The sequence below is a fragment of the Terrapene carolina genome, unplaced genomic scaffold (assembly GCF_002925995.2).
Source record: "Terrapene carolina triunguis isolate 2854851 unplaced genomic scaffold, T_m_triunguis-2.0 Scaffold67, whole genome shotgun sequence".
NCBI classification, from domain to species: Eukaryota; Metazoa; Chordata; order Testudines; family Emydidae; genus Terrapene; species Terrapene triunguis.
Genome location: NW_020664418.1, coordinates 44,201,749 through 44,220,697, shown reverse-complemented (window position 1 = coordinate 44,220,697; position 18,949 = coordinate 44,201,749). Strand labels below are relative to the sequence as shown.

Genomic DNA, 18,949 nt, shown 5'->3' with positions numbered 1-18,949 from the left:
TGAAGAAAACACATTATGCAATATAGCAAGCTAGCAAAATGGCCTTATGGGCTACAAGAGGAGAACTTCCCTAAAGTATTTGTGTTTTTGCTGGTGCAGAAAAGGATTCATGTAACTGAAGAGAATAGGTCATCTTATTTGTTGTTTCCCAATGTCCAGCTTATCTCATTAGCAAATAATGTTGGTGCAGCAGAACCTGCTTAGCTGAGCATAACAAAGTTACAGCTATTGGTTTCAATGCTGTTTACATTGAATCCTAAGCCTTTGCTAAATCAGCTGTTGCCTCCCAAACAGTACCCAGAATTGTAAGGCAGATGGAGCCCTTGCATGCCTAGTGGCCGTATTCCAGTGGTTAATGATTATGTGACGTCTGCCTTTATGCTTAAATTCTTCTTTTATTTAATTACCTCAAATATATTAAACTTTAATTGACTCCCTTTCACTTTGATTTGTCTCAATTCCATGTTCTAATGAGAGATCTGAAATGCTCTAGTTTGAATTAAAATGACATGTTTTGCCCTTTTGTTTTGGTAAAACATTGGCTCAAAAGAGTAGCTTTTAAAACAGAATGTCCACCTCAGATTTGTGCTGAGCTGATGATTTGAGGGAAACTTCCTGAAAGTGAGATTAATTAGGCCATGGAATAGACTGGGGAAGTGGTAGAAGCTACTAGTAGTCCAAAGGGAACAATCCTAGCAGATGACATACTATAGTGGATTTTTAACCTGAACTGTACTCTTTGCTCACTGAAGTTCCCAATGATATTACTAATAATAAGTGTGCAAGGACTGATGCCTGATTCACATCCCTAGAGACCAAATTCCACTGTTAATACACAGAGCAAGTACAGAAAAGGCAGAACAAGCTTCCTCTCCTCCCACCCCTTCCCCACTGCTCCAGCCAGAGTATCTCAAAAAGGGACTATCTCTTAAGGGTGAGAGAATAGGTCAGTCTCCATGACTTATCCAGTTGTGAGCCTCTCTTTAGAGAGGGTGAAGAATGTAAACAACTGAGACTGGGATTTTTACTATGTGGACACTGGTTGGCTAGGAACTCAATTAAAGCTACCAAACTCATTTCACATAAACCAGCATCATTCCTTATCTAGTCCAGTTGCTGCTGTTTGCTACCTGTCGTGCATTTATTAAATAACTTTTTTTTTTTGCTTTCTTTTTAGATTTTAGGTTATAAAACTCCTTAAACGTGACAGGTTTCCCTGAACTAAGATCATTTGTGCTCAGCTCAGAATTTTATCAACAGCTTTTCCCCTCACTTTTAACTCAAGAAATAGTACAAGTTACGCAGCAGATTTATACCACATGTAGATGTTTGTTAGTTTCAAGCTGCAAGTGGCATGACACATTCTTTGGTCTATTTTTACATGACCTTAGTAATATTTTTACTGCTGCTCTCTGCTGTCATTGAGGTTGTACAATGGTTGTCTCCAGTTCTATTCTTCATTCTGCCTGGGCCAAGATCTGCCACCCTTTTCTCTTCACTACAGTTGCTTTGAGTTTTATCTACAGAAGAGGGTCAATACTAGTAGTTTTAGAGGACTATCTAAGCACTTTTGACTGTGCATTGGATCAGTCAAAGCAAAACTTCTTATTTATATGACAGCAGAGGTCTAAAAATGTCACTCACATTCACCTCAGGCTGTTTCTGTTTCAGGTCATCCAACTTATTTAGTGCTTTTATTCACTGCTATGCATCTCTGTTCCATTTCTGCATTATTTGGAAATCACATTTTCTCTTGACTTTTCTTTTTCTTGCATCTTAGCCCTTCAATCTTCTTTTGAAGGAGATAAATTGATCCCAGGCACTTTTGTGTGTATTTTGCATGAGACATTAAAACTGAAGCCCTGTCTTCTCTATATGGACATTAAAGATCCTATGCACTTTTTGTAAGTTTGCCCAGCACCCTTGGCTAAATCGTTCTCTGGGTGCCATAGTTCATCCCAGAGTTGACTATAATACTCTGGAGAGTGAAGTGTGAGTGTAAATGTTTCTTTTTTCTTTTTAAATAACACATAGCTGAATCTGCATATTTTCATCTACCTAGTTACAAGTGTGTATTTTCAGTGAAAATTATTCCAGCTAAGATCTTGGTTGTATAAGACTGAACTTTTTTTTATTCTGCCGTTCGTATCAGGACAGTGTTAATGTCAGGGCCTGATTACGTTATGACAGAAGTGAGACAGGTGGTGAGCTGTTTTTCATACCTTGTGCATATAAATAGTGAAGGAAACAAGTGTGGTGTGTACATAGCTCTTTGAGTTATGTAGGCATGTAGTGGAACCTGCTTATAGTGAATTTAGGTTATAGTGGACTTCTGTCCCAGAGCCCAATGAGAGATCTGTGTGTAAAGGGCTTGCAAGATTTAGCCCATTATGGTGAAGTCATCTAGTGGTTATAATTGTATTCCAGCATTTATTCCAAGTGATTGCTTTACCTATCTGCTTCATTATTGAATAACACACCAGGTACAGCCTAAAACTCTACTCCATCTTTTTTAATGAACTCTCTGTAGGAAGCTTCTGTTGCTGTTAAAACACAGATTTTCTAGCAGCACTAAAGGGGTTAAAGAGCAAAAAAATGAATGGAACTTTGAGTTGAGATACATTAAGTAATTTAAGAGAATTCCTGAGCAGTGGGTCTGTAGAAAGTTAAGCAGCCAAAGTTTGAGCAAAAACTGATGAAAGAAGAAGTGATAATGAAATTGGGCTGAGCAGTTTCTAAGGAGGTGCTCAAGATGCTGATATCTTGCACAAATGTCTGCTAAGAATATCTCATTCTTTTAAGTTCCTGACTCCTTCCTGTTTTCATCACTGTGACAGTGCAGAGTTCATGCCTAGTAGGGCAACTGGGAATTCCCTGGTTGTAGGGAAATCCTGGGTGACATAGAACTGGAATAGCCAGCTCGACACTACCCACTCCCTTCCCCCTGGAGTTGGGGGGCATTCCTGGGTGCACTGGGAACATGATTGGAGAGAGAAGGAGACTCAGCCGGAGCGTGATGAACTCTGGCAATCCCTTCGGCAGCCAAGCTAGGGTCCATTCCAGCCAGCATAATTTAGAGCAGGGATCGGCAACCTTTGGCACGCAGCCCGCCAGGGTAAGCCCCCTGGCAGGCTGGGCCGGTTTGTTTACCTGCCGCGTCCACAGGTTCAGCCGATCACGGCTCCCACTGGCTGCGGTTCGCCTTTCCAGGCCAATGGGGGCGACGGGAAGTGGCAGCCAGCACATCCCTCGGCCCGCACCACTTGCCGTCGCCCTCATTGGCCTGGAGCGGCGAACTGCGGCCAGTGGGAGCCGCAATCAGCCGAACCTGCGGATGCGGCAGGTAAACAAACCGGCCTGGCCCGCCAGGGTGCTTATCCTGACGGGTCACGTGCCAAAGGTTGCCGACCCCTGGACCAGGCTTTTACATCTGCTACAATTTCCATGGACTTGATTTGGCAGATTAAATAAACTAGTGTTTCCTCAATGAATTTCTGAGGATCTCTCTGGACAACACAAGAAAAAAGCTAATTCAAAATATGTTTTTCTTTCCTATTTATTTTGTCATAATAGGAATATATTTTTTTAATTCATTCAGGGCTACATCCTTGTCCCATTTAAGTCAATGGCAACATTCCCATTGACTTCAGTGGGATCATAATTTGGATCTAAATAAGTGTTACATTTTTTATGATCACACATTTAATATTTGATGCCTGAAATGTATTTCTTTACCCTGTACATTTGTTACCATGACCAAAAGTGTCCCATTTGGCCATCAACTCTAGAAGATTACTAGCTAGTTTACTAGTGCAGTGATAATGACATTTATAATGTAAGGGCCAGATCCTGCAAACCCTTAATTATGCAAGTAATCCTGATTAGTCCACCCTGAAATCAATAGGACCACTCAGTAGTTAAGATCTACTCTCATGAGTAAGTGTTGAGAGGTCATAATTTAGGGCCAGGGTCCTCAGTTTAGCACCGAATCTGAGAATCTGGCTTGGGTAGGTAGGTGGAAGGCAGGAAGGAATCCTTCCCCTATCTCATGCTGCAGAGCTGCCCTGAAGAGGCTGTTTCAGCCCAATGACTGTGGTCTTAAAATACGCATGCACACATGCACACACTCCTAACTCCAAGAGCAACAAAAGATCCACACATGATCAGTTCATCTGGCTCCAGATCTGCTTGCAGGAAGCCCTCTGTGGTCATCAAAGAAGGACCTGGATTTGCTTTCTAGCATTTCAAGTTTGGGGTAACCTTATTATTTGGAGCCACAAACACAAGAGAAACAGAGAACACTGTCTTTAAAAGGCCCTCTTTTTGTTACATACACGTGGAATGGAACCTCCCTGCAGTGGAATTCTTCACTGGGGGCTCTAGATGCTACTGCCACACAAATAATAATAATAAAATATTGGCACAGCTATGGTTCCTTCTGATCTTTGTTTAAGACCCATTTTCATTTGTTCAGCATATGCAAGTTTCCCCTCTGCTTCATAGTTTTCAGGCAGGACATTGAACTACCAACATGATCTCATCTTGGCATTTGGCTTTTTCTATTCTTCTTCTATGACTTTAACAATCTACCCAGCAAACACAGGGGCTATTTATTCAGTATTTTACTCCCCTGGCAGGACCCAGATGCTTTATGGAAACAAGAAGAGTTGAAAATGCGTACTTTTTTCCTTTGCTTAAGCAGTCTGAAAGTTGGCAAGTTCTGGAGGCTAAAATATTCTAGGGGAAAAAATCAAAGGGAGTTAGATATCCACTGGCTCACTCTAGATTTATGAATTATTTTACAGTTCTTTTTCACTCGCTTGACACTTTGCTCAATCAGCTAATTAGCCATCTGCCATGAATTCTGTTTGTTTCAAATCTATAGCCATAGATCTTTGTGGAGAAGTCATTTCTTAGGGGAAAAAACTTTTATATTTAGTGAATATATTATACTAGGTAAGCATTTTCCAGAAGATTTAAATAAGTTAGAATAGTGAGAAACATTTTCTTTTCACAAAGAGTTAATTCAGACCTCAGACAGAGGTTCCTGGCTTTTCTTGCACATTTGTGCAAGGAGGGGATGGGCTTTCTGTGCCTGACTCATCCACCTGTGCAGGTGGCAGCCAGAATCCGGATGCTTGTACTCCCACTAGCAGGGTTGGATATCACAAGATAAGTGTAGGCATGTCTATGGCCCCTGCCTACCTTCAGCACTGGTTGGCATTCTATGGCTGACACTGGAGAGAAGCACACACTGCAACCATTTAAAGAGGATGGCAATATCTCTTTGCATTTCTCTATTGCCCCTGGAAGTACTATGCCATGTGCTTCAGCCGCTGCTGCTGGTATTTTTCCCTCTATACACCCTTTTAATATGGCATGGGCTGATAAAGCCACATTCTGGCCCAAAGTTATTTACTGGTATTAGTTTCAGTTGTGTTGTCTTTCAGTTTGCTAAACATGTTAAGAGTATGATTTGTGTAAGACTCTCTCCTTTCGTACTGCAGCGTACAATGCGGGTTGAAGAAAGGGAAGCTAAGATGCAAATCAGAGACCTCCATTTTTCCAGATTAAACATTTATTGATTTTTAGGCAACACATTGCTTAGCGTTTTATTGAAGAGGAAGTTTAAGACTAAAACTTAGGGGCAAAAATTCTCCTCTCTGTTGTGGATAACTAGTGCCTGTTCATCACTCACTCCACATATGGAATTGCTCTCCTGGCAATGGAATTGTATCCTAAGACTTTAGGTACTTGGATACCCCAGAAAATGTTTGTCACTTGCAATCAACAAGAAAATATACAGTCACTTGTTGTTTTCTGGTGTCAAGATTACTCTTCCCTACTGTGGGTTTTTGGCATAAAAAGTTGGCAATGAGATTAAATTTCTTAAGACATAGGTAACTTCTGTGTTACATAAAATGCATCCTATTCAGCATCTTCCTGGCACATGAGTCTTTTAACAGCTATATAATTTAAAAGAAAACCTGCTTTTACTTTCCAGATTATACCAGTGTCAGAAAAGATCAGAAGATGCTATTCTCTGCTATCAAAAAGCTCTGAGCTATATTGAGAAGTGTAAGGGTGAAACCAGTCTGGAATGTATTCCTGTACACAAGAAAATGGCAGGAGTAGCACAGGTTCTTGGGGATCATGCAACAGCAATCCAGCATCTTGTAAAGGTAAAGAAAGTTTCAAGTAAGGCTTTTTGCTAAATGTCATGGTTAATAGATAAGCAAATCATCACCGTAATGAGGCTCATGCACAATTTGTAAACATGTGTCTTTGCTGCATTTTTTCAAAATATCAAGACATTACTTCCCGTTAAAGGATTAAGTGGTACACAGTCAGCAGCCAAGGCAGTGCATTAAAAACCTAACTCCTGTTAATAATAATGGGATTTGTGCATCTAAACCACGCTGGAGAACACTGAAAATTGCCCGGGATGCTTACAAACACTAACTCGGAGCCTAATCCTGTAAAATTCTAAGCACCTTGAAAATGGCAATCGGAGCCCTTAACTCCTATAAAAAGACACTCAGCACCCTGCAGGATCAGGACCTATATTACTACTAAGAACATCTGAAACCATCAACACAGTTGGTGGTCTCTGGTTTGGTTTTGGTTTTGTTACTTTTCCCAAAGAAAGATAAAGCTTGAGAGACTTGTAAAGAGCTAGATACTTACACGTATAGGTGGCACCCAGTGGCTGTTTGGTGGAATATGTGAAATGAGTCAGTTGTGTATTTCCTAGCGGGACAGATGTTTCTAAGTATTATTAAAACAAAGTCCACCATCACAAGGACAATAATTAGCATCTTGCTGTAGTCTGGGCAGAGCAGCTTTGCCACTAGTAGATATGGAGTCTGAAAAGGCTTTTTACTTACTAGAGACGGTCCCTTTGGGTTTGAATTGAGATACATTGTTGAGGCAGTGTTTTATGGAAGCATAAGAATGGCCATACTGGGTCAGACCAAAGGTCCATCTAGCCCAGTATTCTGTCTTCCGACAGTGGCCAATGCCAGGTGCCCCAGAGGGAATGAACAGAACAGGTAATCACCAAGTGATCCATCCCCTGTCGCCCATTCCCAGCTTCTGGCAAACAGAGGGTAGGGACACCATCCCTGTCCATCCTGGCTACTAGCCATTGATGGACCTATCCTCCATGAACTTATCTAGTTCTTTTTTAACCCTATTATAGTCTTGGCCTTCACAACATCCTCTGGCAAAGAGTTCCACGGGTTGACTGTGTGTTGTGTGAAAAAATATTTCCTTTTCTTTGTTTTAAACCTGCTGCCTATTAATTTCATTTGGTGACCCCCTAGTTCTTGTGTTATGAGAAGGAGTAAATAACACTTCCTTATTTACTTTCTCCACACCAGTCATGATTTTATTGACCTCTGTCATATTCCCCCTTAGTCGTCTCTTTTCCAAGTTGAAAAGTCCCAGTTTTATTAATCTCCCCTCATATAGCAGCCATTCCATACCCCTAATCATTTTTGTTGCCCCTTTCTGTACCTTTTCCAATTCCAATATATCTTTTTTGAGATGGGGCGACCACATCTGCATGCAGTATTCAATATGTGGGGCGTACCATGGATTTATATAGAGGCAGTATGATATTTTCTGTCTTATTATCTATCCCTTTCTTGATGATTCCCAACATTCTGTTCGCTTTTTTGATTGCCACTGCACAACGAGTGGATGTTTTCAGAGAAATATCCACAATGACTCCAAGATCTCTTTCTTGAGTGGTAACAGCCAGTTCAGACCCCATTATTTTTATAGATTCTAGGATTCTAGGACTGGAAGGGACCTCGAGAGGTCATCGAGTCCAGTCCCCTGCCCGCATGGCAGGACCAAATACTGTCTAGACCATCCCTGATAGACATTTATCTAACCTACTCTTAAATATATATTTTATATGTATAGTTTGGATTACATTTTCCAATGTGCATTACTTTGCATTTATCAACATTGAATTTCATCTGCCATTTTGTTGCCCAGTCACCCAGTTTTGAGAGATCCTTTTGTAGCTCTTCACAGTCTGCCTGGGACTTCATTATCTTGAGCAGTTTTGTATCATCTGCAAATTTTGCCACCTCACCGTTTACCCCTTTTTCCAGATCATTTATGAATATGTTAAATAGGACTGGGCCCAGTACAGACCCCTGGAGGACACCACTATTTACCTCTCTCCATTCTGAAAACTGACCATTTATTCCTATCTTTTGTTTCCTCTCTTTTAACCAGTTACCAATCCATGAGAGAACCTTCGCTCTTATCTCATGACAGCTTATATTGCTTAAGAGTCTTTGGTGAGGGACCTTGTCACAGGCTTTCTGAAAATCTAAGTACACTATATCCACTGGATCTCCGTTGTCCACATGCTTGTTGACCCCTTCAAAGGATTCTAGTAGATTGCTGAGGCATGATTTCCCTTTACAAAAACCATGTTGACTCTTCCCCCAACAAATTATGTTCATCTATGTGTCTGACAATTTTGTTCTTTACTATTGTTTCAACCAGATTGCCCGGTACTGAAGTCAGGCTTACCGGCCTGTAATTGCCGGGATCACCTCTGGAGCCCTTTTTAAAAATTAGCGTCACATTAGCTATTCTCCAGTCATTTGGTACAGAAGATGATTTAAATGCTAGGTTACAGACTACAGTTAGTAGTTCTGCAATTTCACAATTGAGTTCCTTCAGAACTCTTGGGTGAATACCATCTGGTCCTGGTGACTCAAATGACACCTCAATCCGGGACAGTTCCTCCGATTTGTCACCTAAAAAAAATGGCTCAGGTTTGGGAATCTCCCTCATCCTCAGCCATGAAGATCGATGCAAAGAATTCATTTTGTTTCTCTGCAATGGCCTTATCGTCCTTGAGTGCTCCTTTACCTTCTCGATCGTCCAGTAGCTCCACTGGTTGTTTAGCAGGCTTCCTGCTTCTGATGTACTTTAAAAAAAATGGCTATTACTTTTTGAGTCTTTGGCTAGCTGTTCTTCAAATTCTTTTTTGGCCTTCCTAATTATATTTTTACATTTCATTTGCCAGAGTTTATGTTCCTTTCTATTTTCCTCGCTAGGATTTAAACTTCCACTTTTTAAAGGATTCCTTTTTGCCTCTCACTGCTTCTTTTATTTTGTTGTTTTGCCACCATGGCACTTTTTTGGTTCTCTTACTATGTTTTTTAATTTGGGGTATACATTTAAGTTGAGCCTCTATTAAGGTGTCTTTGAAAAGTTTCCATGTAGCTTGCAGGGATTTCACTTTTGGCACTGTACCCTTTAATTTCTGTTTAACTAACCTCCTCATTTTTGTGTAGTTCACCTTTCTGAAATTAAATGCTGTGTCCTGCAGCGGCCTATGATTTAATTATGAAACTGAAAATCTCCATTAATGAGGTTGAATAGAAAACAGTAACCATTCTGCCTAAATTCAGGAATGTACTGGATCACCATTACACTAGAAAAATTCCTGGTGCTTTGCCCATGATACTTGGCAAACATCCCCGGTGCTCCCCATGCTGTAGCAAATTGCATTTTTCAGATCATTTCACAGCTGACTTTATTTCTGCTGCTGTCTGCATTCCTTCTCTCCCACTGCACCATTTACTCAGCTTGTCTTGGGATGGACTACATCACTTACATGCAAGAGGAAGGGAAGAAGTGAAAGCAATTGAGTAGTCTATCCTAGGAGTTAAAGATGTATTGTTAGAACATGCCAGCTAACAAATTCTAAAAGTCTAGTGTAGACAAGGTCATGGAGACTTTAACACTTAATACATTGTTCAAATTAAAGCGTAGACTCTTCCTTGTGGGTCACTTTGACCAGCTAATGTGTTAAAATACAACTAGCCCTGTCTACGCTTAGGTTTTAGTTAGGCTGTGTTTGCTAATCTGTTTTTTTAACACCACACACTAACACCATTGTCAATATTCTAGCGAAGGCCTAAGGGGAAAACCTGTGTATCTGAGAGACTAAATTCTCTCCACAAGCCTGAACATTTTCCAAAGTGGCTATGGCTGAAGCTCTTCTGCGTACACTTCCGTACAGTCTGAGGGCTTGATCCAAATCCCTTTCAAGTCAACAAGTTGGATGTCAATGGGAGTTGGATAGGGTGCTAAGAGATTACCAGCAAGGACAATATATCCACTAACCATAGAGCAGTGTTTCCCAAACTTGGGACGCCGCTTGTGTAGGGAAAGCCCCTGGCGGGCCGGGCCGGTTTGTTTACCTGCCGCGTCCGCAGGTCCGGCCGATCGCAGCTCCCACTGGCCGCAGTTCGCTGCTCCAGGCCAATGGGAGCTGCTGGAAGCAGCGCGGGCTGAGGGACATACTGGAATTATATAATCAATGCTTATTAAAATATTATCACTTGTCTTTTGTCAGTTGTTTGTCACCCCAACATTGCTTAAGAAGAGTTTTTTGGTACCAGATATGCACGGTGCTGATTGAAATGTAATAGGCTCTTTTTGAGTCTTTTAAAATCTTTTCTAATGGCCCAGTCCTACTCACCCTTACTCACAAGCGATGTCTCATTGACATCAGTGGGAGTATTCATGTGAAAAAGGGTTTGCAAGATTGGACCCTAAAGGTGGAATGCCCAAGGAAAGTTGCACTGTAGTTGTAATTTTTCCCCAATTGGAACTTCCTTTGTGTTCCTTGGATGAATTCACTTGTTTTCAGTTGTGCAATATTTTGCATTTTATTGATATCAGCAGGCTTAAATTGAGGTTTAATGTACAGATATTACAAGAGCCTATATCTTGATAAGGTCTGTGGGAATGCTCATTTGTTCTACTTTGTAGTTAAAGTCCTAAACTGTTGTTCACACTAGCTACATTTCATTTTTCTTTTGCCGTCTGTCTTTCTCGTGCCATTTTCCTGCCTTTTCTTCCCAGTTTCATATAAGGAATATGTACCCAGGAATGTAGAGGAAGGAAATTTTATCTTTTTCCAAGCAGGTATTGTATCCAGTATACCTGAATCCTCCTCCTAGTCCAGTGCGGACTGTTAGATTACTGCCATTTAAGGGCCTGGTTTTGCATCTTTTTGCCTCTGCCCAAGAGAGAACCAGGAATGGACTAGCAGGGCTTTTGGAAGTCAGGACTGAGGCGCATAAGCAAAGCTATATGTGAAAGGTTGCAGTGTGCCCCCTATATTACACCTGGCTTACGCCAATACTGTTGTCTTCTCACTTTCATAAGTACCAATGTCACTTACCAATTAAAAAAAGATTCGTATGTCAATACTTACTTTAAGCTTTATCACCTAAACTACAGTGTAAAGTTTCCTAAAATTTCTTATAGGACCAGTGTATGCTGATGTTCTGCCTTTGGGCAGCAACACATCACTTGATTTGCAAGTGCAAACCAGAGACTTGTGTTTTGTGTTTTGTCACTCTGCTATTTGTGGCTTCATGTAATTTTAGTGGGCGTTTTGGAAACTCTAGAAACTCTTGCAGGTTTCCCTTTTCTTCTGCCCTCTCTCTCCACTTCCTTTCCCTCACTCACAGCTACATTGATCCTTTTTGATAACTCTTTCTTCTCTAAAATCACTACCCTCTGATGTTATGTGCATGGCTACCTTTTGAAGTCAGTATATTTGCCTTAATATTTATAAATACATAGGCTGACTTGGTGGGATATCATATGTAGTTCAGTGTATCCAGGCTTGCAGGGTGGAGATTATATCATATAGCCATTGTTGCTTTTCTCTGTGTTATGATTCTCTGTGTTTTGCTTTATATAGCTTTATTCTTTATGCTTGTCCCCAAAACTCAATAAATACAATTTAAAAAACTTCAATCCACTTTAAATTGGACCCTGATGGAAGTTTTGCAGATATCCATGTTTGGTCCTCACACTTTCAGAGATGAGAGAGCCATGTTCATTTCCCACAAGATATCCCATAAATCGCTTAATTCCTCCTTCATTCTCTCCTGAATGTGGACTGAGCACAGTAAGTTTTCAATTTGATTTTTCTATAGTCCTTCCATTTTCAAGTCCGCTTGAGAGACTGTTTTTGACTCCTGATTTCCCCCAGTTAGACTAGGAATTGCAGTTGCCTGTGAGTTTCTTATTACCTTACGGAAGGCTCCCTGCAGTGAAGAGTGGATGGGAGGAGGATAGGGAAGCAAATACCTTGTATTTCTGCATGGCCTGACACAGTTGAGCTGGCTTACTGCTGATTATGACAATGAGCAGCAGTGGCAGGGCTTTACTGTCAGAGAATGCTGCAGCAACATTATAGCCTCTTGCCATTAGTGTCATTATGCCCACAAGGACACAGCACAGAAATGGGGAAAGGGGTAAAAATCATCTTTAGCGGAACCAAGATTTTTCCCTTTTCGTGTAAAAAGTTTTAAGAGTGAATCAATGGATCTCATTATGAGGTGTATTCTTCTCTCATGCACATGCATGTAAATCCCATGCATTTGGAGTGGCATTGCACATGCCAACCAAGAGGTGCATGTAAAAACCTCTTTGTGTCCAAAGTGAAGGGAAACTCCCACTGATAATACTGATATGATGCTTCATTCTGGGCTTCAAATAAATATAACCAACATTTATACAGTCCCTTTCGGCCCAAGGATCCCAAAACACTCTAACCATTTATGTGCAGGAGTCATCTCACCCACCCCGCAACGACAGCCATCTCGGGAATGGAATATGCAGCTATAACAGTGCACAGGAAAAATGCTCAACAATTCAAGACAGGATATGAACAAGAATACTGTTGTCATTAGAAATTGAAGTGGAACATTAGATTGGGGGGAGGAGGTTTTACTTTCTGAACCAAAACAGAATATAACTGATATTTGGGATTGGTAGCTAAACGGTTCACCTAGGACCTGATCCAATGTCAATGGAAGAAATTGGGAAAACTGATTTTAATGTGCACACAGCATCTCATTTATAAAGTCTGTTTGGTTTCCCTGAAAAAGAAACTTTCTGCCAAATAAGCCCATTTATTTTCTTCTTGTCCCACTGGAGACAGACCTCGCTGTGACACTACATCAAAGCAGTGTCATTTAAACTAAACTGTTTCCTCTGTTTATTTGTAACAGAGTCATTTCATTGCCCTGAGAAAAAGCCCTTCTTCAGGGGAAGCAGCAGAAACTGCTCACTTGTTGGCACAGGCTGCAGTTGCCTCTAAACAATCAGAGCACAAGGGCGAGTGCCTTTTAAAGGTTATGAATGGTTACCATGCTGTCCTGCTTGTACGAATGCACACTTCAGTAAACGCTGCACACTGGATCACAGTAGATTTAGTCCCTCTTGCACTGTTTGTTTCATTTTGCAGACTTTTTAGGACTGTGACGTTGTTTCTCAAGGCATACCGGATGCTTTTGATATGTATCACCCTCCACTTAATCCTTTGCCTTTTATGAGCAATAGCTAAATCGCCAGAGGGAGTTACAGAGGCAGCCTTGAAGCCACAGAAGATGTTCTAAACTGATGGCAGGCATTTGCCATTTCTTTCTAACGTGTTTATCCATCTTTTAAAATCATTAGTGAGCTGCAGCCACTGCTGTGATTGAACCAGTAAGTGTGCTGACTGCAATCTCTTTGCATTCCCTTGCTGGAAGTCTTACTTTGCAATTTGAAGTAGCCTCAAGCTATCAATCAGTGTGTGCAGCTGTAGCTATACAAATTTACTGTATCCAAAAGCGTGGGCACAGGGTTGCTGCGATCAAATTTTAAAAGCCTACCATTTATCCTTTTGGGACCCTGCCACTGAAAGTTTTTTGTCCTGATTTAGTATTTTGCTATTCTGTTGGGACTCTTTCAGTTCTATCAGTTAATAATGACCTAGTATTTATAGATTTGGTTCTCAACCAGGGGTACGCGTACCCCTGGGGGTACACAGAGGTCTTCCAGGGGGTACATGAACTCATCTAGATATTTGCCTAGTTTTACAACAGGCTACATAAAAAGCACTAGTAAAGTCAGTACAAACTAAAATTTCATACAATGACTTGTTTATACTGCTCTATATACTATACACTGAAATATAAGTACACTATTTATACTCCAGTCGATTTATTTTATAATTATATGGTAAAAATGAGAAAGTAAGCAATTTTTCAGTAACAGTGAGCTGTGACACTTTTGTATTTTTACGTCTGATTTTGTAAGCAAGTCGTTTTTAAATGAGGTGAAACTTGGGATACACAAGACAAATCAGACTCCTGAAAGGGGTACAGTAGTCTGGAAAGGTTGAGAGCCATGGCTGTAGAGCATATTGCATGTTCCTTGCACTTGAAACATTTTCTACTTAATTTTCTGTAAACGCTGGATGCACACTAATCAGGTTGACATGTAAGGGCATCCACCCTAAACTCTGATTGGCTGAGAGTTCAAAACTGTCATTAAGGTACTTTGATGGTGCCTCAAAGCCAGAAGCATTGAGACAGAGCTAGAAGCAAGAGGATTTGACTCCCAAGAGGGATGTTATTCAGTGAATCTGAAATTGACCCTGGTACAGAGAGCTTGGTACAAGGCTCTACATATCACTTAAGCCTCATGTTATAGCCATAAGTGCAGCAGAGGAGCATAGAGCCACATTAAGGTGAATTTCACCCAGAGGGAATTTTAAATGTGAGAATTTAGAACATGGGAACAGAAGTCTATTGTTCAGTTATTGTGAAGTGAAAGCAAGGAGGTGTACTGAAGGTTTAGAAATGACCAGAGAGAACCAGGACCTTGCAATTTATAGAAAATACCTTTATAAGATTTCTGATGGAGCCTGAACGACTACAACTGACTCAGAGTAACAGATAGGGCCCCTACTCTAAGCCATACACTGACTATCCATTTCAAGCAGATCAGTTACATACAATGTGTGGGGAGAAGATATTTTGAAATAAAATTACTTATGCTCAGTATTTTAATGGTTTATAAAGTGTTGCTGGTAAGTATTCTCATGCATATTTTAAAAGGCTATTTCAGGTGACCAGAATGAGAAAAGCCATGCAAGACTTTGGGATGGCAGGTTTATAACAGGAAAACAAATAGGGGGAACAAAAAACTCTTTCCAGCAGTTGTCAGCTATCCCAGCCCATATAATGGGCATTAGGAATATGTTCAGCTAAATCCTGAATCAACAGGATTTAATCTGTTTGCAATTCCCTTGGAATGATCTACCTCAACCCTTAGTTGAAGACACCAATTATTCCCTGTAGGTTCAGCTATTATTTTAAATCACAAAGAAATTAAAGAGGCAGGAATGTATATTCCTCATGGGGAAAGCAAATTCCTGCAGTCTCATCCTGGTTTACACACTAACCAAATTTGAATACTTGCATGCCCCATCAAGTCTTGCAGCCTTTGAGACATTTCCTTTCTTGTGTTTTTCTGCACATTTCTCTTTCAATTTTAAATTTTTTAATTTCTTGCTTGTAAAACTGAGTAAGAAACTATGACAGTGTTGTCATTAAAAGTTGAAATATTTTTCATTATACAGAGCAAAGAAAAGAGCTTTGAACTCTTTCAGCCCTGTGGCCTTGATTCTTCCCTGCATCAGGGCTAAGCCTAGTGCCAGAACTGAGGGGGCAGCAGTACTTCTGTCCTGGGACTGCCAGGGCTGATTCTGTCCCCAACTCAAGTTTGGACATGCCTGAAGGCTGGCTTAACTTGTGCCATATCTTCAATATCTGGGGCATGCCCCCGCCTACCTTCATTCTCCTCCACCGTGCCCCCAGCTCTGAGGAGGCTCCCTGTGTTGGGGTTATTTCCCAGGTGTACTTTACAGCTGCCTTTTAATTGTGGCCCTTTAATCTCTGGAGGGGGGACACCGCCAGACATGCTCAAGTGGCTGCTTTGAATGTGGGCATGGAATCCAAAAGTTGGTTAAGCTACCAACATTTTATGATTAAAAAAATTCTAGCTACAGATTACTAGTCGGCCCTTCTCTGAGCAAAATACAATTATGAAATTATCCATGTAAAGATTACTTAAGTGCCTTAACTTCTTGGAACTGTTTACAAATATGAATGAAAAAAAGAGTAACAAAAGCAACTGCTCTTGTTTCTGCCAGATTACCCTTTTATTCTTAGGCAGAGTGAGGAAAGGGGGAGAAAATAACCAAATACTGAACAGATAAATGTGCTTTAGATCGTGCCCTGAAGCTCACGGGTCCTGAGTTCTGGCGAACAACCACTTCCAAAGGTGAGAGCCCTGTGCTGAGAGAGTTTTGCTGACAGTCATAAAAAAAAAATCAGTTATAAGGTCTAGCAATCAGAATGCTCTGGCTGATCTAAATTAAGGTGATGGAATATGTGAGAGGTGATCTCACAGGTCCCAGACCATTGAAGACTTTCAAGATTGTAATTAAAATTTTGAATTGCATCCAAAAGCAATCGAGTTGCCAATGCGTACTTGAGCATAGGTGGACTAATAGCTGCTCTCACTCAGAAGGCGCCATCTTTCTTAGCTGAAACTTCCAGCTGTTTTTCAAGAATAGCCCTAACAACTGCATATGGTGGCTGTCTAGCTTGGATGTGACAAAGGCCTGGATGCCCATTGTGAGGTCATTTATCTCAGCCCTCACCTACATCACTATGACACTTTATATTTTTGTTCTAAAATACGCTAAGAAAATAAAATTCAAATAAAATAAAATAGAAAACTTGCCAGAGCCTGTGGACTATAGTTTACTTTTATAATTCCATGGCAGATAAAATATCATTTCAAATTTTACATCCTCTACTGGGCACATGCTTTTTGAAGTCACCTGTTTCATATAAGAAGAACCTATCACAGGAACAGCTACATAATAGGAATTTTGAGCCTGTTTCCTCAGAACACCCCATCTATGTACAGAGTCTAGGGAGGGAAAAAATTGTTCAGTGCCCACTTCAATTCGTTTCCACTCTATTGGCCTGCACAGTGATACTAACCTGGCTAGCCTGCCAGTGCAACCAGTGTCAAACTTTATACTAACACTTCTCCCCAGCACTGAAAGGCATTCAAGATATTTGTGTTTTGTTTATAGCTTTTTCCATAAATGATATTCAAATAAAATAGCTTTTGGGACAAAGTGTACTTCAATGTAAACCTTCAAAGGCTGATAGCAAAAACAGAGCTGCACACAGGCAGCCTTGTTTGGAATTGTTTCCCTCTTCACTTTGCAATGCTTGAGCCCCTTCCAGGCTGTGTTCTTTAAAGAGTATTTGGCTATAGAGTCTGCGCATCACTGCAGACATGAGGCAGAGACTTTTCTTTAACTATGCCATTCCTTCCAAGCATGCAGTTGCCACAGTTTAGTAAAAAGCTAACATCACAAAAAGTATCTGCAGATTTGAGTCACACTACGTATTACTTCAGGATAGGTTCTATTTATTGTACACTTTCAGATTTTAAATGTATGTAGATCTATAATATATCAAAGGTGCTCTGCTTAGGTATGTCCGTACTTTCCACTTAGTATGGTATAAATTATGGCTTTAACAAAATATGATATAAATTTATACACATTTATAATTAATCTAATGCTGATGCATTGCACTTATATAGCACTTTTCCTCCAAGAATCTCAAAGCACTTCATAAACACTCTCGTGCCAGTATTTAGCCTTAGATGGAGTTTACCACTAGCTTTAGGTTGCATTCCCAAGCAACCAGACTCCAAGAAGACCCAGTCCCGGTGTGCTGGGGGCCGCTACCGGCCTCACACCATCCACAGGCACCTCTTAATGGTTTCACGCTGGGACCGGGTCTTCTTGGAGTCGGGTTGCTTGGGAATGCAGCCCAAAGCTGGTGGTAAACTCCATCTAAGGCTAAATACTGGCACGAGACCAATAGTCAACAAGTACCGTAAGGGAAAGTTGAAAAGAACTTTGAAGAGAGAGTTCAAGAGGGCATGAAACCATTAAGAGGTGCCCGAGGACGGTGTGAGGCCGGTAGCCTCAGTTAGTGAAATTGAAGGCAGAGAAGTTCAGTTATTTGCCCATTGTTACACAGTGAGTCAGTGACAGAGATGGGATTTTACATCCCCAGATTACATGCTGTGTAAAATTTAACATATTTTTAAATTTAGACTTTCCCCAGTTTGTAACTGACCCTATTGCCAAACAACATCAGTGAAAGAACATCTCTATTTTATCATGTGTTGATAAACGACTCCCAACTAAATAGGTCACAGAGTGGAATAGCCTGCACATACTTTATTCATGAAGTGTTCATTGCCCTTTTTTTGTGAATTTACTTTGTGGTAGGTTCACATTTGTAACCCTCGGCCCGCGCCGCTTCCCACAGCCCCCATTGGCCTGGAGCGGCGAACCGCGGCCAGTGGGAGCCGCGATAGGCGGAACCTGCGGACACGGCAGGTAAACAAACCGGCCCGGCCTGCCAGGGGCTTTCTCTGAACAAGTGGCGGACCGGCTTTGAGAACCACTGCTTTAGAACAGCTGTGGCAATACACAACAGATACAGGTCCTGAATGAAACAGCCTTGGGAAACAGACCTGAATGTGGTGATTGTGCCATGTTGCAGCACTAAACTAAACTAAACGTAGTCCTCTTTCAAACAGGACTATGTTAACATGGACTAGATATCTTTTAGTTTGCACCAACAGGGTCCACATGGGGCAGTTAGAGTGCAACTTCTTGGTGCGCTCTGCAGTTCACACACCCATAGTTTGCACTGTGGCACAGTGTAGACAAGCCCTAAACCTCATAACCATATATCAACTAGCTTATTGAACAGTGTTGCTGTTTACAGTGTGTTGCAGTTGTAGTCACAGTGAACTGCATGAGTTGCACTTCCCTTCCTTTTGCATACCTCCTGAACAAAATGGGAGGAGGGCAGAGAGGCTGAACTCCTTAAATTAACCTTGTAATAACTAATGACTATGGGAGTGATATTAAAATAGCTGCTACTCAGGATGCCAATTACAGACTGGTCCAAATGCCAGAGGTTAAGAAAGTGAGCCAGTGCCC

General features: G+C 41.0%; 1 protein-coding gene across 1 annotated transcript in view; it reads left to right on the top strand.

The window, feature by feature from the left end:
* Window positions 1-18,949, top strand: part of TTC23 (tetratricopeptide repeat domain 23) — a 42,646-nt gene that overhangs the window by 12,262 nt on the left and 11,435 nt on the right. Inside the window, 3 exon segments of the mRNA XM_029910753.1 lie at window positions 1,781-1,904; window positions 6,005-6,182; window positions 13,077-13,182. Of these exon segments, the coding sequence (XP_029766613.1) occupies window positions 1,781-1,904; window positions 6,005-6,182; window positions 13,077-13,182 (408 nt within the window).